Source organism: Acipenser ruthenus, chromosome 2, assembly GCF_902713425.1.
Source record: "Acipenser ruthenus chromosome 2, fAciRut3.2 maternal haplotype, whole genome shotgun sequence".
Classification (NCBI taxonomy): domain Eukaryota; kingdom Metazoa; phylum Chordata; class Actinopteri; order Acipenseriformes; family Acipenseridae; genus Acipenser; species Acipenser ruthenus.
In genome coordinates, this window is record NC_081190.1 from 70,507,973 (window position 1) to 70,531,908 (window position 23,936).

The 23,936-nt window shown below is 37.8% G+C and overlaps 1 protein-coding gene across 4 annotated transcripts; it reads right to left on the minus strand.

Annotated features, from left to right (window-relative positions):
• Positions 1-434: 434 nt before the first annotated feature.
• On the minus strand, positions 435-20,534 carry slc39a8 (solute carrier family 39 member 8). Of its 4 annotated transcripts, XM_034013725.3 has the most exons (10): positions 20,303-20,435; positions 19,900-20,190; positions 16,813-16,987; positions 11,682-11,851; positions 9,967-10,089; positions 7,542-7,712; positions 6,020-6,227; positions 5,357-5,541; positions 3,786-3,930; positions 435-698 (listed from the first exon to the last, which is right to left on the minus strand). In XM_034013725.3, exons 2-10 carry the CDS (start codon positions 20,122-20,124, stop codon positions 691-693), a joined length of 1,410 nt encoding a protein of 469 aa, XP_033869616.2. In that variant the 5' UTR covers positions 20,125-20,190; positions 20,303-20,435; the 3' UTR covers positions 435-690. The 4 variants fall into 4 exon arrangements, with proteins under 4 accessions (XP_033869616.2, XP_033869615.2, XP_058856122.1 ...); XM_034013724.3 differs by lacking the exon at positions 20,303-20,435 and adding an exon at positions 20,447-20,534 and having other exon boundaries at positions 435-3,930; XM_059000139.1 differs by lacking the exon at positions 3,786-3,930.
• Between the last annotated feature and the right edge of the window lie 3,402 nt (positions 20,535-23,936).

Sequence of the window (23,936 nt, forward strand, 5' to 3'; positions counted from 1 at the left end):
AATAGCAAGGGAATTCCAAAAACTATACCAAGGAAGTGAGATAGCTGTGGCTGCTTGCATTGAAACTAGACAGGCCCAGTGTGACGGAGGGATGCAGCATTTAATTCATCAGGGAGGGCGTGTCTGGTTGCTGTTGCCATCTGTCTTAAAGTACGGGGGGGGGGGGTTTAGCTAAGTTCCTCCCTTTCCACACCACCAAAGGCCCAAACTCTGGAGAAAATGTGATAATTATAGTGACATATGGATATAATGTAATTGTGTTCTGTGACTTGGCTGTGATATTTTAAAACAAAACAAATTTGCAGATCAAGTTTTTTGAGGGTGAATTATTGGATGGGATTTAATAACAAACATTTTAAGATGGTGTGGCCAAATGGGTTGCAGTGCGCAGGTGTAGATGTGATGCATTGCTCAACTAATGACAAACACGTAAGTTCACGGTCCAAACAATGTTTAATTTGATACTGTTTATAATCCAGGTCGTTATGACCGCAAATGATAATCCCAGGCAATATATAGCAATGTGTATTGCACTGTTAAACACAGGTTACAGTCCCGAAATAATAAACACAGTATTAAACACACACAAGTCCACAGTGAGTGCTAGCGTGCAAGTTGTGAAATATAATTTATTCGTGCACAGTGTTGTCCGGGTTTGATGCTGACCTTAAGCGACAGCTCCGGATCGTGTTAGCCATCTAACAAGAACAAACAAGTATAATTAAACACGACAAACAAACAAAACACTAAACACTCACGGTACGTTTTTGGTTTTCCTTTTGGTTTGCTCGCAACCATAACAAAGGAACAGATCACATAGCCACGTCCCCTTTTGTACCGTCAGTCACGCCCCCTTGGTTAGCGAGTGCAACCGTTTCTCCTCCAATCCGCAGTTGCCACATTGCTTCCCTTCTGGGGCGATGACTTGGTGTACCGTAGCTACGCCCCCTTTCCAGATGGCTGACTTCCACCTTTCCCTGGAATGAATTGTCTGACCATCTAGTCCGGGGCACTCTGTTCCCTTTACACAGCACCCTCACAGGTTGGGAGGGAGATTTATAACCAAGATTCTTTCTTTCTCTGTTACAGATGGGTATCTCGAACACTCAGTCATTTTATAAAGTTAACAACACAGGTATAGCAGCCAGTTTTATTAAGATATAAATCATTTTTTAAAAATATATTGGCCCTAATCTGTGCAGTAAACCCTGAAGCAGACATACAGCTTTTCTTTTGCTGCAGTGCATACCCATGAAAAACAACGGATAAAACATCTGGGCTGCATAGTGTGCACTTAATTCTACCAGGTCTTTAGATTTGTAACATACTGTATATATATTTGGCATTGTTTACAGTCATTTTTCTTTTTGTTTGGAAAATCCACCCAAGATACAGTGTATTTATTAAAAATGCATTTTGGTTGTTTTCTTGGTAGTAGAAATCACCTTTAACTTGTCCTCAAATCCCTGAACAAACTTCCCCTATTTGCGCAGCAGTTTAACCCTGACACTACAGATCAGAATGATGTTAGGAGATGTACGTGCTTTCCAGAGACCAGGGGAAGTTACACCATTGTTAAACAGTTGCATATAGTATTATGCTTTATTATGGACTGGCTGCTGCACTTAATCTTACAGTATGTCATGAAAAGAGTCTCTGGATATATGTTATTATTATAAGGATAGTACAATGTGTAATACTATTAAAAAGTTAGGTTTTTTAACATCATGAAAATGCTCCTGAAGCTTAGAATTATAAAACATTAGTGGCTACCTCTCCAGTAGTTTAATAATTTAGAAACAGAAGCATTTAATTGCACATTTAAACCAGTGTCAGAACGTACATAGTTATGAAACATGATTATTATACAGAATTTAAATAATGTTCCAGATTAATTTCATACATCATTATTTAAACATGGAACCACTTCGAACATTAAAATTACATCAGAATTGGACATTTTACAACCAATTTTAAAATAATGCTGTCTGCGCTTACAGAAACAAAATTGCCCCTGAGCGTTTTTATTATTTGTATTTTGCACTGCGATGTCATAACTCCATAAATAATGATTTAATAAACCAATACCTAGTGTTGGTGAAGTTACTTTTAAAAAGTAATATATTATAGTTACAAGTTGAACAAAACTAACTAGTCATTTAGTACTTTGAAAAAATGTAACTAGCTTCAGTTACATATACAGTAGTTACTTCAGGCACAATGTACATTTTACAGAATTTTTTTTTTTTGGTTTGGTCAGCTGCAGCTCAAAATATTCTTTGAAGATCCAGCTATCGAACCCCCTAGTTCTCTGATGACATTTTCTAGCAAGAGGATATAAAAAGCACGTTCGTGTGATTACCGTGTTATGCGTTAGCCATGTCCTTTTTTAAATGTAAGTAAACATAACTTATTTTTCATATGAAATGTTACTACATTTCTTTTACCAGGCTGAAAAAAGTTACCATTACAGTTAAAAGTTACTGGAAAATGTAATCATATTACTGTAATGCATTACAGATGGAATCACCCTGGATCAACCACCAAACTGTGATTATTCCAGGGTTACTCTTAAAAACAAGTTGCTGAAACAATTCAATAGGATACCCAAGTGATAAGAAATTCTGAAAAAAAAAAAATAAATAAAAAAATTCCAGCTGTGGCTTATCAGGGTATACAGCTATGGCCATAAGTTTTGCATCACTGGAATTTTAGGACTGAGACAACTTAATTAAGAAACCATATGAACGTAAATCACAAAATGATATCGCAAAAGTCTACCGGAAGCCATAATAGTAATACAGTATTTCATGTTGGATTTTGAAATGTCACTTTTCTTTTGGTCAGTTTTTCATTAAGTATATAGAAAACTACAAAGCAGAATACAATTCAATATGTTAACGTAACATTATTCAGCAGGTTTCATTAGACTTTATGAAGCAAAAATTAGTTAAATTGTCTTTATTATTTTTTTATTTTTTTATTTAGTAGTCGCCAATTCGTTTTTTGTTATTTTCTCCCCAATTTAGTAGTGTCCAATTATTTTTGTTTAGTTCAGCTCACCGCTACCACCCCTGCGCTGACTCGGGAGGGGTGAAGACGAACACACGCTGTCCTCTGAAGCGTGTGCCATTAGCCGCCCACTTTTTTACACACTGCAGGCTCACCATGCAACCACCCAGACATAAAACGTTGGAGGACAACGTAGCCCTGGGCAGCTTACAGTCAAGCGCGCAGGCGCCCGGCCAGACCACAGGGGTCGCTGGTGCACGGTGAGCTGAGGGCACCCTGGCCAACCTAAGGGGGCGGCGCTCAGCCAATTGTGCGCCACCCCCTGGGAGCTCCCGTCCTCGGTCGGCAAAGGAATAGCCTGGACTCGAACCGACGATGTTCAGACTGTAGGGCGCATCCTGCACTCTAGATGAGTGCTTTTACTGGATGCGCCACTTGGGAGAGCCCCAAAATTAGTTAATTCTATAGGGTGATGCAAAACTTTTATCTATAGCTGTAGGTTGATCAAATCAACCGTTAAGTATCCTATTCTTATGCCTTTACTGTGAAAAAAAGGAGTATAAATCAATACAGTCATTGTTTTGGCGTGTTATCCATCTCAAATATATAATTAAGTCCTGCCAACACTAGCCACAATTAATTTATCTGCTCTTACTCATTGCATTTAACACCAATATGTTCTACTGTGTTTACTGTGTGCTTTCAGTTTGTTCCTTATCGGTCCACTTGGTTTTAAAACTGACATGAACCTTGAACCCTTCAAGGAGTCTTACCAAAGTTAATTTCACCAGCAAACACAGTGATTAGCAGGATAATAGAGAACCCAGATAACAGGCCAGCATTCTGTAGTAGGAAAAATATGATATTGTTTTTTGTGTTTCTTTCTTCATCTCTCAGAATGGCATTCATCTCTGGGAACTGTAAATATAAATACACATTCAGATTCAGCTGACATCAACATGTAGACAAGGTATAGCTTTGGCAAAGGCGAAGGCCCAAGCCCAGGCCCAGACCGACCCAAACCCAAACCCAGCCTGAACAGGAGGAGTTTGTTGGTGTTTCCAGCGAAGGTGCTGCCCAGCCTAGACAACTGTTCAACGATCAACTGTGCCTTGTTTCTTTGTTTTTTGCTTGTTGTCATTAATAAACATGCATTTCAGCACTTTAACTGCAGCTCTCTGTGTCCGAGTTTCTCTCCTGCCGGTAACCAGCCTTGCCAGTGACGCTACCCTTTCACAACCTCATTAACCCACAGGAGCACAAGAGCCTGACTGTATGAGTCACCCAGAACAACAGTTAATTGTTTAGATACATGGCTTTACAACTGGCTTTACAATTCTAGCTTTACAATTCTAGTTACAGCCTACTAGTTTTGGGTAGCCCCTTATAAAAGTGTACCACGGTACATTTGCTTATACTTCGCATTTACTACCTTTTTTCAGTTGTCGTTACCTGTCTCTCTACCTTTACAATGCTTACCTATAATTTACATTGCTTTCACTATGCTTTATTATACCTCGTTATGCTTTTATTGTGGTAAACTTTTATAAGGGGAATACTGTATTGCTAAGTGGTTTGTTTTATAACTGAAACAGTTTAATTTTAACACAATGTATATTAGTCAACTGAAATGTAATTGGTGATATCTGGTGCCGCCTTGTGACAGTCTGTTCATGATTTTTTGATACTGAAGTGGGCTTTACAGCTACAACTACTGCCTAGAGAAAAGTGGAGCAAAAACAAAGCTTCATACAATTCCATGCTGGTCCAACTTAATTATGCCAAAAAGAACAATGCTGCTACAGATGTAGGAGCTTAGATTACATTAAAATACATAATAAATGGTCACTTCAATGCATTTAAGTACTGCATCATAAAACTTAACTGCATCAGTCTAAGCCTATTTTGATGGTATTTATTAAGAATGTAAGGCACTGGAATTCCAGGCATCCACTCTATCAGTTATTAAATCCTAGAACATCAACAGTGGAGTGGAGACAGGATTTTGGAAATACTTCAAAGCAAGTTTTTGTATGCAAGGGTATAATTGTAATTTTTTTTTTGTTTTTTTTGGCAAAGCATGCTGATGCTTAATGAGTTGTTGCTCTCTTTACAAGAAGAATAACTCTTGTGTTTTTTGGTCCTTTTCAGGACACCCAGTTGTCACGGGGCTACTGTAGTTGGCTTAAAGGGCCGAGGATTTCTAACATAAAAACAGTTGCTTGGATGATAACACTGAGTGATGCCGTCCATAACTTCATTGACAGGCTGGCCATCGGTGCTTTGGCAGGTATCTCTATAAACCCAAGAAATATTTCTTAGAAAAATAAAATGAGTTACTCACCATGTCTGCCAGAGCAATGTATAAGAACATTCCACCTGCAAGTCCAAAGATGATATTAGGAGAGAAGTTGCTGCCTATAAGAATCCCCAGGACCAGTCCGATGTAGCAGGAGCAGGCGGACAAGAGGTTAAAGAACAAGGCCTGTGGGACGCTCATGCCTGCATTTAACAGGATCACAAAATCACCTATGAAATGAATAAAACAAGAAGTTAACAGTAAACAACATACCAAAATAAATACAGGACTGACTCAATAAAAATAATGTACAGTGACACTGTCTGTGCAATAACAATCTAGACTAGACCACAAATAAAATAATTCCACAAAGCCATTTACTTCAAAGTGTACTCATCACCACTTGTTCTGAATGGAGGAAGTTATAAAACTTAAAGAGATAAACCAGGAATTTGATTTAGAGGCTCTTACATAGGTGTTTATTTCTAGTTTAGTGTTGGATTTTTAAAAAAAATACTTTTGAATGTTTTTCAAAATGATTATCTAAATATTCTTTCATTTTTTTATTAGCTGTAACATGAAGTAAGAGCCTTACGACGACAGTGCAGTGTAGGGTAATACTGCAACACTGACACAGAGCATTACAGTAAAAAAAAAAGTGTTCTACAGTTTACATTGGAGTCTGTATGATCTTTTTTGCATGCTTACCTAGCTCATGAGGAAACTCCTCACACACGATCGCTATAGAGGTGCTCACCCCCTGGAACACTGACACTGTGAAGGAAGCACCGATGGCCAGCCCGTCAATGAAGTTATGGACGGCATCACTCAGTGTTATCATCCAAGCAACCGTTTTTATGTTAGAAATCCTCGGCCCTTTAAGCCAACTACAGTAGCCCCGTGACAACTGGGTGTCCTGAAAAGGACCAAAAAACACAAGAGTTATTCTTCTTGTAAAGAGAGCAACAACTCATTAAGCATCAGCATGCTTTTAGATGTCATACAGCCCAGTTACCATACATTCACGAATTAGACAGGAATGCACTACTGTCAGTCTCAGTATTGTATGTGGCGCTGATCCTTTTTAGCTTAAGATGACTGTGAGAAACATAAGATTTATAAATAATAATTTGTCAGTAGAATAAATACTCAATACTAAATACATGATTGATATTATTGTTTTTGGTATTGACAAATGTCTGAGATTCCTGCTTTGGAAAATTGAAAGTACACTTTGACAGAAAACAAAATTAATTGTTTCAATTTCTATATAAAATAAATAAATACAACTCTTATTACCTAATCATGGCAACTGTGTCTTGTATATTAATTACTTTTTGTCTTTTATAGTATTGGTACAAAACTTTGTTCAGAAAGTCACTTTGACATGTTTGAAGGTCGACATTTACCAGCAGTATGTGTTGCAAAACACTTTGTTAATAATTAAAATTACTTTTCCTAATTTTCCTAAGTATTTAATGGAAATCTCAACTGGAAAAATTGTTTCTGATCTTGATGATCTTGATGCTTCAATCTTTATCTTTGGGAGGAGGGACGAATTGTGTTTTATTTAATCTGTGCAATCCTGCTGAACGGAATGACTGTCAGATAACATTTTCTCTTTTTGTGGCTGTGATGGGGTGCCAGCTCGCGCCTATAATTTGTGTTTATTATTGTTATTTTTACTGTTGTTTTTCTTAGGATTCTTGTTTGTTTTGGATTGGCAGGGAGGGGGTTAAATTCCTCCCTGTAAAATACATGCGAGTGTGGCTGGAGCCTTAAGTGTTTAATTGTTAATTATTAGTTAACTGGGCTCCAGCCACAGACTATAAAAGGCAGGTGAAACCCATTGGGAGGGGGACGGGGGAGATAGTTTTTTGGGTGAGAAAGAAACTGTAGTGAAGGCTAATGCCCAGCCTACATTTCTATATTTTGTTTAAACCTTTTGTTTGGGCCCTTGCCACATTCTCACATGTATTTTACAGGAAGGAATTTAACCCCCTCCCTGGCACCCCATCACAGTGGCTATCTTCCCTTTTAATGAGTTTGCAATCCTTCTGAATAAGTAAGAAAAAAATGGATTTAGTTTTTCACTCAACTTTTAATGTTATAAATTTGCTTGAACAGAAGAAATGTTATCATCACATTTTGGTGAACTACACATATACAATACCATTGTGTGCGTGTATGAAAGTTTCTCTTGTAAGTTATTTGGATAAAAAATACTCACCTGCACTGTGTTAGGAGCATGATTAATACTACCCCCATCACTACTGTTGCTGAAACTGGTTACAGTGACAATCTGAGTGCTACCAACAGGGTCTCCATTCTTGATGGTATACATTCCAATTTTGTCACCATCTGACAATTCATCTGAAGGATTGGAGTGACTATGTCCATGCTGAATTGAGAAAAGCAATCACATATATGGAATTCACATTTGTTACCTCTGGTCAAAAACCTCACAAGAATCTGAGATATCTGTAGAATTGCAACGTAATTTGTAAGTTGGAAGTTTGTTGAATTCAATGTGAGCTGATAAAATAAACTCTGAATACAAAAAACATATTCAGTGCTAGAACTTGCAACACTTTTTGTACAACAACTGGTAACCTACTGCAGTACCATGTCAGGGCCACTGTTTCAGAGTAATGCAATGGTATCCCAGTGCTTTATCCAACTTATGCATTGGAGGATAGCTAGGATATTGGTCTATAGAAAAGTGATGATTTTGTTCTGTATAGTATCCAAACCAAATTCAATACTAAAATTTACTTCATCTAACAGGTTAACCTGACAAAAGCCTATCAGTTAATGTAACCTTGTGGTAATTTTTGCAAATGCATTAACCTGTGAGTCTTTTTTTGTATTTTCTTGTTTAATTACACCGTGTAACACTTTTTTTTTTTTTTTTTTGGTTCCTGGGTAGTAAGTGTTATTTCCTAATTGCTTATGCCTCAAAAGTATAGAAAATGGCTATTATTCCCCACAAACTTTGCTTTTGTGACCAGGACAGTGATATTTTGAAATTTACCTATTTTCCAGAACATTCCAGATAGATTCAGTGCTGAGTAAACTTAGAGTAACTTCTAGAACTTTCTAGAACTTTCCAGTAATATAAATAGTAGTATAAATACAGGGGCCTTAAGCCCACCAGTTCAGTTTAGTTCCAGCTGTCTAAGTGGATATATATCTGCATTTTTCTGAGATGGCATCAAGGTCATAGGAGACTTCAAAATGGTGGCATTCCTGATGGGTTTTACCAAGTTTCCCTGCTATCTTTGCCTTTGGATCAGCAGGGACAGCAAGGCGCACTACCACAGGCGGGACTGGCCACAGCGGACCGAGTTCTCTGCGGGGAGGAACAACATCAAGTGGGAGCCACTGGTGGACCTCCGGAAGGTGCTGATGCCACCACTGCACATCAAATTGGGCCTTATGAAACAATTTTTCAGAGCTCTAGATAAGGAGTCGGCAGCCTTCAAGTACCTTCAAGACTTCTTCCCTAAGCTGTCTGAGGCAAAGGTCAAAGCCGGTGTCTTCGTCGGACCACAGATAAAGAAGATCCTGGAGTGCAATGAATTCCCCAAGAAGCTCACTAGTAAGGAGAAAGCGGCTTGGAACAGCTTTGTCGCAGTGGTTCGGAGCTTCCTGGGCAATCACAAGGCCGAAAACTATGTGGAGCTGGTTGAGACTCTGGTGAAGAACTACGGCACAATGGGCTGTAGGATGTCCCTCAAAGTCCATATCCTTGATGCTCATCTTGATAAATTCAAGGAGAACATGGGAGCGTACTCGGAGGAGCAAGGCGAGCGCTTCCACCAGGATATACTGGACTTTGAACGCCGCTACCAAGGACAGTATAACGAGAACATGATGGGAGACTACATTTGGGGGCTGATTCGTGAAAGTGATTTACAGTATAATCGTAAATCTCGAAAAACCACTCACTTCTAAATCTTTTGTAGTCATTTTTGTATTACTTTAGTATAAATACATGTTAATTTGGATTCATATGTTGTTTTTTTTTAGTATAAATACATGTTAATTTGGATTCATATGTTGTTTTTTTCTGACTTTATGTGAACGAAAAGACACAAATTCGCCCGTTTTCTCATTGGAAATAGGTAAATTTCAAAATATCACTGTCCTGGTCACAGAAGCAGAAGTTTGTGGGGAATAATAGCCATTTTCTATACTTTTGAGGCATAAGCAATTAGGAAATAACACTTACTACCCAGGAACAAAAATTGTGTTACATAATGTTATTAGTCCTAAATTGCAGCAATAAACAAACAGTGAATTTCAAAAATAAGAACAGCACGTGCATATAGGAGGCTTGTTGGTCCAGTGGTTAAAGAAAAGGACCTATTACCAGTCGGTTCCAGGTTCAATCCCAGCTCAGCACTGACTCACATTGTGTGACCCTGAGCAAGTCACTTAACCTCCTTGTGCTCCGTCCTTCGGATGAGACGTAAAACCGAAGTCCTATTGTAAGTGACTCTGCAGCAGCAGTTGTAAGTCACTTTGGATAAATGTGTCTGCTAAATGCCTAAATAATAATAATAATAAACATGCAGGCATACACACATGCGTTTATATAGTTCATTATATTTTCCAAAATCTTTTTTTTAAGATATATATTTTATATTTACCTGGTGCTCTGTTTTTAATGCCAGCTGTAACAACTTTTCTGTGAAGTAAAGGATGTAGAATCCTCCAAATATGCCAGCTGCTTGAAGAACATAATTATCCACTTTAGGATCAAATCCAAAGGCCTATGAAAAAAAAGGAGTTTAGAAGAACGGTCAAAAGGGTAAACTAAATAACAATTTAAATATTTCTGTCAGTGTTCCAATTTGACCTTTAAATAAGTGCAAACATACCGGCAAGCTGGTGTAGCTCTAGGCGCAGCCATCTTGGCATAAGGCTCTGTTATAGCCAGGAGCGCACTTAGTAATAGCCAGTGTGGGTGGAAATATATAATTTGGTTGGATTTTAACAATATATCTAACTGTTGAGTGGGTACATAAAATGTTCAAACCAAGGAAATTACCCCAATATTTTAATAAGTTAATGCAGATATTGTAATATTTTAATTTTAAGGTGTATTGGATTAGTCTCGGGGAGGGGAAAGTGATAAGGGAGGGTATAAGTACCTGTGTAGGGCCTCATTTTAGACCAGAAATTTGAGACTCCAGAAAGTGGGTAGCTGTGTACTTGGTGTGGAATATCTGTCTTGTGAATGTACTTTATATTTTTTTAGATCATATTTTTTTCTGGCATTTTTTTTTTTCCACCTGAGGCCTCAAACAAAGCCCAATTGCTCAAACACAACATTTTATTTCATAGGTTGCTCTTTAATCAGTATAAAATATTTAAAACTATATAGATTAAACAAATGATTACTTAACTATGTCTTATTCCTAACATATTTGTATTACATGATTTACTGTAAAATGTTAGAACAATTTTATATGGTCTGTTTCAAAGAAACATAATGTAAGGAAATGGTCAGTCACTTCTATTTTGTGTTTTCATTTATTTATTGTGTTTAGATGTATTACTCTTGCTAGTATAAGATAATAATATGGAGTAAACTTTGCACTGAATAAAAAGTTTAGTAAATCTGTTGTGCTAATGACATGCTATCCTTCTGCTTCACACTCTCCACTGGCTACCTATCTCTGCTCGCATTCAATTCAAGGCCCTTGTTCTAGCTTACCACTCTCCACCACACTGACCCTTCCTACCTCCAATCCCTCGTGTCCCCCTACACCCGCTCTCGTCCTCTCCGCTCCTCTACTGGCCAACTGGTCATGCCTTCCCTCCACTCTCCATTCTCCCATGCCCACCCCTTCTCTTCCCTAGCTTCTCTGTGGTGGAACAAGCTCCTGGAGACTTCAGGATGGCTTCCTCTCACCGCCTCCCACCGCCTCCTCAAGACCCACTGTTAAGACTGCACTTGTAGATCTCTTGCTCTACCACTCCTATTATGCATTGGACTTGTCTGACCTATACACCACATTACTGGATCCTCAGCTAATGCACTATTGCACTACTATGTCATTGTAGATATTACTTGTTGTAATCCTAACTTGTTGCATCCTAGTTCGTATTGTATTTTAGTAGTATTATTTGCACTTACTATAAACTACACTGTATTTAAATATTATGCTTGCATTGTAACCCTGTACTGCCCTGTAACACCTGTAAGTCACCTTGGATAAAAGGCATCTGACAAATAAATAAATAAGAAGAAGAATTTAAGGACAAGTTTCATGACTTAACTACATCTTTCATTTTTTCACTAGTCACATCCCATCACTGAAACAAGAAATTACAGACATAAGAATAAGCTCCTGCTTACCTCTGGAATGAGCTGCAGAACAGCATTTGAGAAAAGAGTGCCGATGGCCAGCCCAATAAAGTATGTCAACACTTTTGGGAAGTATGGCTTCTTGGTAAAAGGAACCAGAGCAAGACCCAGGAGTGAGGCCAGATTGATAATGGTTACAGCTAGGACTCCAAACCCCCAGACTGGAAAGGAAAACAAAAATAATTTATATGGCAAGTCAGAAGGGTAACTACAGTAGCTTTCTAGTATTGTTTGCTGTTTTTCAGTATTTTGATGACTGTTTTTACAAATGTCATCTTTGCTTATATTTTTAGTTGAGTATCTGTGTTTCATGATATACACTTGTAACATTTCATTATAACTTATTTTAAGATACTATCATTATGTTTTGGTTTTGAAAATACACACACGTGGAACCGTTTCACAAATATGTATAGTAAACTGTGGCTAAAAGATATAAGGACAGACATTGTGAAGTACAGTTTATGGGACCACCACATCTAAAACCTGATAATTATTCCACCGGGAATCTGTAGGAAACAGTTGTGTTAGTATTAGGTAGTGATTAATAGTCAGAATTGACACATCTGTGATCATTGGTAACCTGTCATATAAAAAATAGTAGAGAATTTTCTATCTGTACATGTGTACAGACCTTGAAAAATAAGAGATGGAAAAAAAACATGACATAAAATGTAATATAAAAATGAATTGCTTCATAAGGTCGCAAAGACAGTGTGAAGTATCCGGCTGTAAATTACCAGTGTAACATATTAACTCAAAGAGCTATTAACTCAGTAGCAGTTGAAAGCCTATATCATTGTCATGAAAACTTGGAGAACATGGAGCTTTGTACTAGCCTGTGACCCTAATTGATTTCCCTATAATCAGCTTTAAGTTATGCAACAGTAAGCAACAAAACATGCTGTATGCTTGATCTGTTTCCCCTTCTGTAATATTAGACCTTGTCTCTGGTGGCGTAAGACTTGTTTCTATGGGCAAGAGGACCACAAGGCACCAGAATAGCAATGGAGGCATGATCACCTACAGCAACATGAAACAAAATTCAGGTGCTGTCTTATACTGCTGTCCTATACTGCCTACTCTAGGAAGGAAATTAATCCTTTTTATGTGGTTGTTGAGCTGTTATTTTATCCTATAGTTCAATGGTTTTCAACCTTTTCATCTCAAGTACCAGTGTTTCCAGCAGGGACCACCAGGTGTACCAGTAACTATGTGCAATCTTAAACGGCTGTTGTAAAACAGAGACCTACCTCATTAGCACTAGGTTTGCGGTGTCTGTTTCTCACGGTGTCACTTTTTTGTTGCCTCATTCTGGTGAATGGTTAATCTATGATGACTGCAATGAACTCAGCAGGTTTACATTTTAAACATTTTGCAAGTGTTGTGTATGGAATTGGTGGCTGCACCTTTAATTGTGTACAGTTGTAATATGGGAAATAGCATATGCTGCAGCTCCCGTGCTCAGTGTAAGAAAGTCCTGATCTGACAGCATGTAACATTTTTCAGTAACAACAAGTTTAAATTGCAGTGAGTTAATTCTGCTATATTTACAATATTAAATGTACCACCTTAGCACAACCTGAGAGCTAAATTTACTGAATGGCTTTTTTTTTTTACTGCAATCCATTTCATTTTTAATTCCATTATTTATTTCTTCTTCAGCAGTACATTGTCACACTGTTACAGTCCCAAGTAGTTCTGTGTGTTCTACTTCCAAATTTCTTAAAATGGTCAGTTTGAGAAATAAACTTTGTTTTCCCTGCAACATCACCTTGCTTTAGAACAAAACTCACATTTTTCATTATGGTAACTATACTTGTAAAATTACTGTGCCTGCTTCTTTGGCTGAAGAGATAATCAGCTCATCATCTAACTGGGGAATCTGCTGTGCAATTAAATCACCCTTAAACCATTGATGGTAAACAATGTAACAATCTATTATAGCTTGGACGCATGATGCAACAGACGAAAAAAATGTGTTCGTGTTGACTCAAAACTTTTATTTAGGCACTCTACAATTTGACTGGTTAAAGATATTGCTGGTTTATTGGAATTCACAAAGATAACTTTTTTCAGCTTGGTACAGTAACCTATTCGCTTCCTTTTTTGTTTAATTGTTGAGCTTTTTGTTGCAGTACAGCCCTTCCTTAATTATTTTCTTTATTTTAAGTTTCCAGGGCATTTTGTTAATGGCACGTAGGCAACCTTGAGTGTATTTTTATTTTTCGTCGTTCTTGTTCTTAAATGCAATTGTTCATTTTGAGCACATTTTTTTGTTATTATTTATTTCTTAGCAGACGCCCTTATCCAGGGCGATTTACAATTGTTACAAGATATCACATTATTTTTACATACAATTACATTATTTTTTACACATTATCTTTACATACAATTACCCATTTATACAGTTTTTTGGTTTTTTTACTGGAGCAATCTAGGTAAAGTACCTTGCTCAAGGGTACAGCAGCAGTGTCCTCCACCTGGGATTGAACCCACGACCCTCCAGTCAAGAGTCCAGAGCCCTACCCACTACACCACAACTGTTGCAAGCAACTGGGGTTTACAAGCATTTGTATTCGATCAGATTGTTACCGTCCTTCACACTTCAGTTTATTAAAACATGTGATATGCGTTTTGTTTTATAAAGATCGATGTCATGTCGCATTCATTAATACTGACACATGCTTTTAAAGGGAGATACATAATTTTTTAGCCTAACCCTTTGCAACCATTTTAGTCGCAGTCTGGTGCCCTAGATCATAATTTCTCATTTTTCTGTGTTTCAATGATACAAACAGATTATTACATTACAATGGTGCAATTGATGGAGTATTCTGGTTGAGGAATCATATCGTCATATGAGAACAACTGCTGGTGCCTACCAGTTGCAAGCCTGTCACATACCAGAACTGGTATGCGTACCACAGGTTGAAAACTATTGTTATAGATATTGGTCCCTCTAGTCCAGTGTTTTTCAACCCCGGTCCTCGGGACCCGAGTGTCTTCAGGTTTTCATTCCAACTGAGCTCTCAATTACTTAACTAAACTCTTAATAGAACTAATAATTGGCTTAATTGGGCCTTTTTAATTGTTCTCAGCTCCTAAAAAGTTGCAGATTTCAAGTTACATACGATTTTACAGTTAACTTGAAATATCCAACTGTTTAAGAGCTGAAAACTATAAAAAAAAACTCCTAATTAAGCAAATTATTAGTTAAATTAAGGGTTTATTTAGGTAACAGAGAGCTCAGTTGGAAGTCATTTTACTAGTTTACTAGTTTAGCGAGCCTATCCTATCATCGGGGTTAAAGTTCCTGATACCTTGTTTTCTTTTCGGTTGTCTATTCCAGGTTGGTGAGGGACTGCTTACTTACCCATTAACTTCAGTCTGAAGGGGAGGGACTTCTACACTGACAGTAACAAGGAGCACCACTAGAGTGCCAAGACCCACCATTGAAGGACCAACATCATTGGGTCTGTTTCTCTCCTGTGATCCTCTGGGGCCTTAGGGACTACGAGGGACAGAAGCAGGACAATGAACGTTTCCCCAAACCGGAGCTCATGGTACTGTTTCCACACTCACTATCTGTTGAACCATTAGTATTTCGGAAGTAAAAACCATCTGGGGCCATCCTCGGAGGACTGGGAGACGTGTGACAGTGGCAAGGACAGTATAAATAGTGCCTAGATGTGTGTGTGGAGCATGCTGCCACCTGCTGGCTACAGCAAGAACCTTCCTTTAACCCTTTGTTGTCCTATGTCGGACCAGGTCCGACATTACAATTTTCCCTTTCCGGTCCGATGTCGGACCCTGTCCGACATCATCAAAAAGACGTAAAACACAGGTCTCTAGTCGTTTTTCTCCAGAAAAAGCCGAGAAAACCATTCAATGGCCGAGTGAGACCGATAGGAGCTGAGAGAAGCCGAAAAAAGGGGCATATCTGAGCAATACACATAGTCTCGGCACCACAGAGATAACATGGCCATAAACAAACAAGATAGCTGCTTCCGCATCCAGCGCTCAAAGAATATCACGGACATTTGTACAGCTTTTTGAGATGTTATAGTAATGACTTGGATAAAGTGATAAAACGAGTGATCAGAAGATGATTTATCAGTATGCACGACTATGAAGAGGTATGTGAAAAATACAGCAAACAAGGGGTGGGGCGGGGCTGGAGATGCAGTACTGAGTGTCCTGTTGATATGCAGTGCCTTTTAAACCTGTTTTACTGTGAAAAAAAGAAAGACTGTTTGTATAATTGTAAATAATTGAGATCAGTTCACTTTTTGATAATTTCACAGTTTGAGTTTATTTAGTGAGTAGAATATTTAGGTTTATTTAAAAGGCTAAGGATATACATTTTCTATTTCCAAGAAAACAATTATTTCCTTGCTATTGTTAATTTAGGGATATTTCTCTCTACAGATATCATAGGTGTGTGTGTGAATGGTTTTTCTCCATATTACTCTGTCACTACTCTAGATAAGGACCCCATCCTGGTACCCCCCTTTTTCCAACTGCCCCCATTTTATTTCCCCTCCCCAGAATAAGTCTTGGTGACTGGCATTAATAATCTAGGTTGAGATTCTCTGCCCCCCCCCCCTGTTTTTATATAACAATCAATCCTGCTCTAATCATTCCTTTGCCTCTTCATAAGTTTCATTTATGTTCAGTTCAGTTCCAAGAGTTTATATAAATATTCTTATTTTAATTTATAATCTGTGTTAATTGTTTAATAAATCTACAGTTCTTTTATACTCCCTGTCTTTCCATTTCCTCGTGCTTCTTATACATTCTGTTATTAATACATTATTGTTCTGCCCCCATACTGTGCAGTCTGTGTGAAGTCTATCTTCATGTGGTCAGTGCTCATTTACTATAGGCTACAGTAACAAACAACTTGAAAGGATAAAGTGTGCCTAAGTTGTCTGTTTGTAACTCGATAGAATGTAACATTTACAGTTCTTTTCTGTGCCATTTAAAAACCTTGATAAATCACTCATGCGGTACAATCAAGCAACTACAATATTCCCTTTGTCATGACATTTTTTCCCCTTTAACTTGGATTCAATTATACATACAGAAACAAAGAAAATAAAACAATAATTAAACTCACCTTGGTAAGGTACTGGTTTAAGAGCAGGAAGATTAGGTTCAGTTGCTTTGAAAACACAAGGCTGAATGATAGCTTGTTGTAGAATCGCTGGGCAGATACTTTCAAAGTTTGCTGATGTTAGCTGACTATGGTTATTCAATCCATACAGTGATAAAATGTGTTCAACGGACAAGCACTGGAAAAGAAAGGGAGATATTAACCGAGTGAGTGCTATATCATGTTGTTCAACAAAATAATGTGAATAGTTATTAGGATACAACCCAGAGCACATTTTCTAAAAGACAGCAGCTGAACCTGATCTTGTCAGATCTCAGAAGCTAAGAAAGATGATGTCTGGATGGGAGACCAGAATGGTGCTTGGCAGAGTATAGGCAGAATAAAGAGAATAGGCAGAGTAAAGAGCCCAGTGACAGTTGCAGAAGAACAAGGGTGGTTAACCCTGGTGTCATGTATACATTCCAATGCAGGTCAATAAAACCCTGGCCTGACAAATACTCAAAAACAACGAGGCTTCAATCCCCCAATCCCTGTAAACAGAGACAGGACTTCCCTGTAAACCAGATATTGCACCTCAGTAGATCCATGCTTCCTAATATTCTTCAAATGAATATGGAATTATAGCGGTAAGATTTTCTTTTAAAGTGCTGGTGTATCAAGAAGTGATCCAATTTGTATCTCAGATGCCTGAAGAAATCCTCAGCCAATTTAGGAAGGAAGAAGTGCAAAATAAACAGTTTGTATGTGGTTGAAACTGAAGTGCTGCGGCGCTCAGTGTTTTATTAAATAATAAGAAATAAACAGTTGAAACAAAACACAAAAGGACATGGCATGTTGGCCATACAAATAAACATGGAACAGATAATGAAACAAGTATATTAAATATAGCAATTTTTTAATCTTTCTCTTCTACCTGTACCTCTCGTATATCTCCACCTCCGATACTCTCTCCACCTAATGAGACACGAGTGGGTCCTTTTATATTTGTGGCTGGAGCCTTAATTACCTATTAATACATTACCTTAAGGGTCCAGCCACATTCCCACGAGAGTTTTTATGGATGGGGTAATAGCCCCATCCACACTGACTATACATTATAAGACTGGCTTTTCGCCGGTCTCATATAACAATGACGGACAGCTTTCATCCACCCACACACAAACACAATATTATAAATAATAATAATAATACTACATAAACAATATACATAAATATGCACAAGGGGTGGGCACACCGTCACACACCTATATACAGTAAGTGAGAGAAGGTCTAGAAAACTGACTGGATTCTATAAAACTGGCATTGGCCATTAAGCTTTCATTTGCAGTGTCCTATGTGGAAAATGTGATCCCAAGAAAGTAAATATGGAAACAACACTGAACACATGCAGACTTGCTATGGTGATATGGTGCAGTGTCAACCAAACAATCCTCTTCCCTGTGGTCTACCGCTGCTATCCCCACTGCTATCAGGGCAGCAGTGTGGAGTAGTGGTTAGGGCTCTGGACTCTTGACCGGAGTGTCGTGGGTTCATTCCCAGCTGGGGGACACTGGTGTTGTACCTTTGAGCAAGGTACTGTACCTAGATTGCTCCAGTAAAAACCCAATGGGTAATTGTATGTAAAAATAATGTGTAAAAAAAAAAAATGTAATTGTATGTAAAAATAATGTGATATCTTGTAACAATTATAAGTCGTTAATAAATAAATAATAATAATCCCATAACTTCATCCCCAGCATACTTTATCTGTGAATTGTGTTATTGATTTCCTCAGCAGGACTACACCAAATATAGAGTTGCCACCTGCATGTTTCACACAACCAACCAGTTTACCTTGATTTATGTCCTAAGGACAAAAAGACCATGCTGTTGCTGGTGTGATAATGCTGTACGAATACACACAGTATGTGTTTTTTAAAATCTGTTTTAGACTAGGCAACAGATTATTCAAAAGTACACGTTTAAAAAGCGATGCAATGACCTACAGTATGTAAGGTTAAACTAGTGCAGGCACACACAGAGGGCCCTCCTAATCCTGTAACAAGCGCAAGGTTATAGTGGAATGCATTCTGAAACTTCTGTCGGATGCTAGGAGTGTAAAATAAAGGTTTGGTGCTATACTGGTGCAAAACCATCACAGACATGACAAACAGACAGACATGCAGGTCAGCTACATAGTTAAACATATTGGAAAAACAATGTAATTTATGGGTTCAATATAAATATTGTAATAACAATAATGAAGACAATAAAGACTATGAGGGTCAGAATGTAATTGTCAATCCAGGTCATTCATGGATACAAAAACATACAATCTTCAAAAGCAGGACAGGTTAATCCAGCAAAAAAAAAATCATAATAATGATCACTTACCATAAAGAGTAAAATAAGACTTGAAACAAAGCAGACAAGGCATTCAAAATGGTAAGTGGTGAGTTACATTGTATCAAATATGATTCTAACAATTGCAATAGGCAACTCCTTTTCACACTCACCTTAATATAATGTTTTAATCTTTTGTGCATTCTCAGAATAAAAGGGTAATGATGGTATAGATGAACAGAGAGGACACACCATAAGCAATAAGGTTCCCCATGTTTGAATGAGGACCCTAAACATTAGTTTACAGCCTAGTGACAGTATGCTAGTACAGTTTTCATACATTACAGTTTTTGTTTTGTTTTTTCTTTAATTCATGCAAATCCTACAACTAGAGTTTGGGTCTCAAAGCACAGGGATTGATTTTGCATTATCTTAACCAGTCAAGTTTATAGAAAAAAAAAGAAGAAACATTATACTGGTTAATACACTGGAGTATGGTTTATAATACTTTTTTAAATATGAAAAGCCTACATTCAATAATGTAATGCCACTTGTTCGAGGTTTAAGAAAAAAATAACTGAAAAATCATAATTATGGTAAGTAGAATTCATGACTTAATAACCATCAAAGGCCAGTATGTAGTAACTGAAAAATACTAGCCTTGTCTTTTGCTTCAATAATAATATGACATCTGATAATACAGTACGTATGTTATATAAGTTATATGGCTTTAAATACGGTATAAACGTCAGAAATCATAGTGACTACCTTAGAAAAGTGAAAAGTTTCCAACTCGTCCCCGGTAGCTGACGGTGTCCTGGCTCCAACTTTTTCCAGCATGGCATCAATACTCTCTGTGGAAATAGTCTCATTTTGACGGTAAAAGCGGAAAATGTCTTCCAAAAATGCACTGGCTGGAATGATTTTAGTTGCATCAGGGGTCAGGGTAAACATTAATGTTACCAGAAAGCCACTGGTAAAAGAACAAAACATTTTGGAACTGCTCACGCTGGGGCTACTGAGCTGGCAGGCAAATCATCGGATGTGGTTCTTCTCTTACTGCAAACGAAAACAAACAAAAACTCAGACAATCTGCCATACCATGGACAGTCTATGAAGCAATATCCTGTTGAACTTTCTAAGGTGAAAAAAGTATTTAAGAAATACCTACTTTGCTCTGCAGCGGTTTATTCTGATGCTGTACCGTGACTGCATTAACACGTCATGATGAATGCAGAATTTAGCTCCAATAAATGACTATAACTACAGGTCATTTTTAAACATACGTGTCACCTGTCACTGTAAAATACCATACCTGTGCAAATAGTTCACAGTGCTGATTACTTCACCGCCGATCTGGTGCAAAGATCAATTCTCGCTCATCAAGAAAAAAAAAAAACTCACCAGACTTCTCTGTTTTAGAATTTGCTGACACAAGAAGCAAAGCCGTTTGATTTCAATACAATGGGCTCTTTGTGTTAGCATATTTCTATAGTGTGATAGGGCATAAGCTTTTTCTTTCTTATATGCCAGCCTAGTAAAGTACAATCAGAGGAAATTTCAATAAAAGAACATAGAGGTTTTGCAGCAAATAAAATATAGCAAATAAGCCTATAGCTTAATGTTTTGCACTATACAAACCACAAGTTAAAGAAAACTAATGTGCCTATTCATGAAGCAAGATTTTTATATGCACATAGGCAGCTGACTAAACTCACTTGCTTAAACAGTAAGAAGAAGAAGAAGAAGAAGAAGAAGAAGAAGAAGAAGAAGAAGAAGAAGAAAATCTTGACCTGTTTAAATGTTCCTACATTCTTGGGACTCCCCCTGATGGCTGTTTTAAGACACACAATTTTAGGGTATGTATTATTGCCTTTTTGTTGAATTTAACAAAAGACTGCACTGGTTAGGATGTCTTTCTTTGCATATTAATTAATTCAGTATAGTCCCCTACTAAGATATTATTTATTTATTTATTAGCAGACACCCTTATCCTTACAATTGTTACAAGATATCACATTATACAGATATCGCATTATATATTTATTTAATTACCCATTTATATACAATTACATTTTTTTTTTTTTACACATTATTTTTACATACAATTACCCATTGGGTTTTAACTGGAGCAGTCTAGGACAAGTCCCTTGCTCAAGGGTACAGCAGCAGTGTCCCTCACCTGGGATTGAGCCCCCAACCCTCTGGTCAAGAGTCCAGAGCCCTAACCACTACTCCACACTGCTGCCCCATGATATGGGGATGGTGGTTTGGTTATGTGCGCAGTTCCTGAATTATACACTGAGATTATTAAAAGCGATTGTATGGTTTGTAGGGGGAACAGGGACAGTTGTAACACAGGACGGTAACACTTTGAATTTCTCCTCATTGGGCACATGCTCAGTTCAGGTCTTTGTCTGCCTGTGGAAGAGGAGCTGTCTGTGCCAAAGCTCTGAGATTTTATCTACAAAAAACGATTTTTGACCTAGTTGAGTACATTTTTTCCACAATTTTCTTATTGTGATATATACCTGTGTTATCCAGTTTATGGATCCAGGCTTTTATCATTCTCTACCCTGATCTCTGTACTTATAATTGACACAATTGATTGCTCAAAGTTTTAAAAGTAGGACAACAAAAAAAAAATTGCCATATGTGAACATTTTTATTTTTCATAAAGATACTGTGAGAATTGATCTTGTTCAATAAAACATTACATTCTTGAGTTATGTGTTGCTATTTATATAATTATTCTTCACATAATGTTACATCTGACCCCACTCCCTGTTACAACTGACCCTGCCCATGGGGTCAATTGTAACATTGCACACCTTACATATCAGCTCTTAAAACAGGATAAGTATGGGGATTGGTAGAGGACAGACGTATGTTGTTTGTATCAAAGTCTGGCCAAACCAGCTCAAATAATTTGTGTGTAATGGGGAGAAAGGTAAAAAATGTTACAACTGTCCCCGGTCTCCCCTACCCACCCAGGTTTTGTACCCACCAAGGTCCCTGTGATAACACTGTTTGATATAGCTAATCCTAGCCATAACGCAAACCCAAATTTGCCATACTACATTCTAAATAAATACAGTTGTTAGACATACATGAACACTACCACAATCATTCTGTCCTGCAATATTTTGTTTAGTATCCCTGTACCAGCCCTGCTAGATATTTGGGCTTCAATTTGCACTTTAAGAAAGGAGCTGAAAAGCTAGTCCTTTGTTCTGTGCTTTGTTTAAAGCTGAAAGCCTCATGACTGTGTGTAAACCAAAACCGAGGACTGCAACGTGTTTAACCGGGATCCTTGGGATCTAGTAAAATTGATTAATTTAGGGGATTTTAATCCCACAAAAATGTATTGTTATGGTGAAGGTTCCTGGAGTGGCCACCTACCACTGCACATGAACTGTAAATAAAACCTGGACGCCTGAGCGGCATTTTCAAATACAACCTCTGTGTCTCTCCCATCTATCAGCAGACATCCACACCCACAACAACACCCCTGTTACAAGGTAATTTAAAGGAGCTCTTATCTGAACTAATTGAAAAAACCTGATGCCTGATCCTTGTAAAAAGTGTCAACTTTTAATAGCCCTTTCAGGATTTACTAATTTTGACTCTTTGTTTGGCAATGGCTCCTTTCATGACATTAATGCACCCATCCTCAATAATTGAACCACCACAATACCCAGATCTCAATCCAATTGGGCATGTTTGGGATAAACTTGAACAGTGCTTTCCTCATCACTATACCGTACCTACATGTCTGCACCAATTGTGTGACTCATTAATGACTGAATACATTAACATCCATAGAGACTCCTCCTAGCAACTATGACATGCTAACAAGACAAATGTTGACCCAACACAATATTGGGTTAATGTCTAATACATGTATACAACATGGGCAGGAAAAACCTGTTGGGGGCACCCCTGCCTGGCAATGCCCTCATGGGGTTCCATGGATTACATTTAGGCAGGTTGCAGTTACCGAGGTAAAGAAACCTAATGGAACAAATGCAAATTGTTCCATGTCCAAATAGGACCTGAATGCCAAATGGGTAGTAGAACTAGAACAGGCCAAGCAAGAGAAAGACCTTGATGCTGTAATGGACTCATCGCTGTCAGCAACCAGTGTGGGGAAGCAAATAAAAAGGCACAAAGAATGCTTCAGTGTAAGACAAAAAATATAGAGTACAAATCAAAAGAGGTAGGATGAAGTTGCAGAACATTCTGGTGAGGCTGCACTTAGTGCTCAGTCCTGGTCACTTTTTGCCCAAAGCTATATTGTAACCTTGGAGAGATCTCAACATAGAACAGACAGTCTAATGCCAGGACTTACAGCGATGAGCTGTGAAGATAAGTTGACAGAATGTAATGTATTTAGCATTAACAAATGAGAATTAGGGGGAGCTTGATTGAAGTATTTATTATTATTATTATTATTATTTATTTCTTAGCAGACGCCCTTATCCAGGGCGACTTACAATCGCAAGCAAATACAAATACATTCAAGTGTTACAATATAAGTCATACAATAAGAACAAGAAATACAATAATTCTCAAGTGTGACAAACCACAATTCAATAATACAGCAGATAATAGTGAAAGTGACATCAGGATATGATTAAATAGTGATAGTTACATCAGGATATGATTAAGTACAAAATACTACAGATTAAACACTTGGCAGATTACAATATTCTGAGGTACAGGATTAAATGCAGTAAAATAGGGGGCAGATAAGAGCAAAATAAAGCATATTTAAATGAAGGGTGATAGTGTCCCAGGATACA

What these genes read in the sequence shown, in the direction of transcription:
- slc39a8 (XM_034013724.3), bottom strand. Translation starts at nt 20,124, where the DNA reads ATGTTTTGTTCTTTTACCAGTGGCTTTCTGGTAACATTAATGTTTACC. An exon ending in TTCTGCAGCTCATTCCAGAG is followed by an intron (nt 10,090 to 11,681) that starts GTAAGCAGGAGC and finishes TTTTTTTCATAG; the next exon opens with GCCTTTGGATTTGATCCTAA. An exon ending in ATGCTCCTAACACAGTGCAG is followed by an intron (nt 6,228 to 7,541) that starts GTGAGTATTTTT and finishes GGTCCTTTTCAG; the next exon opens with GACACCCAGTTGTCACGGGG.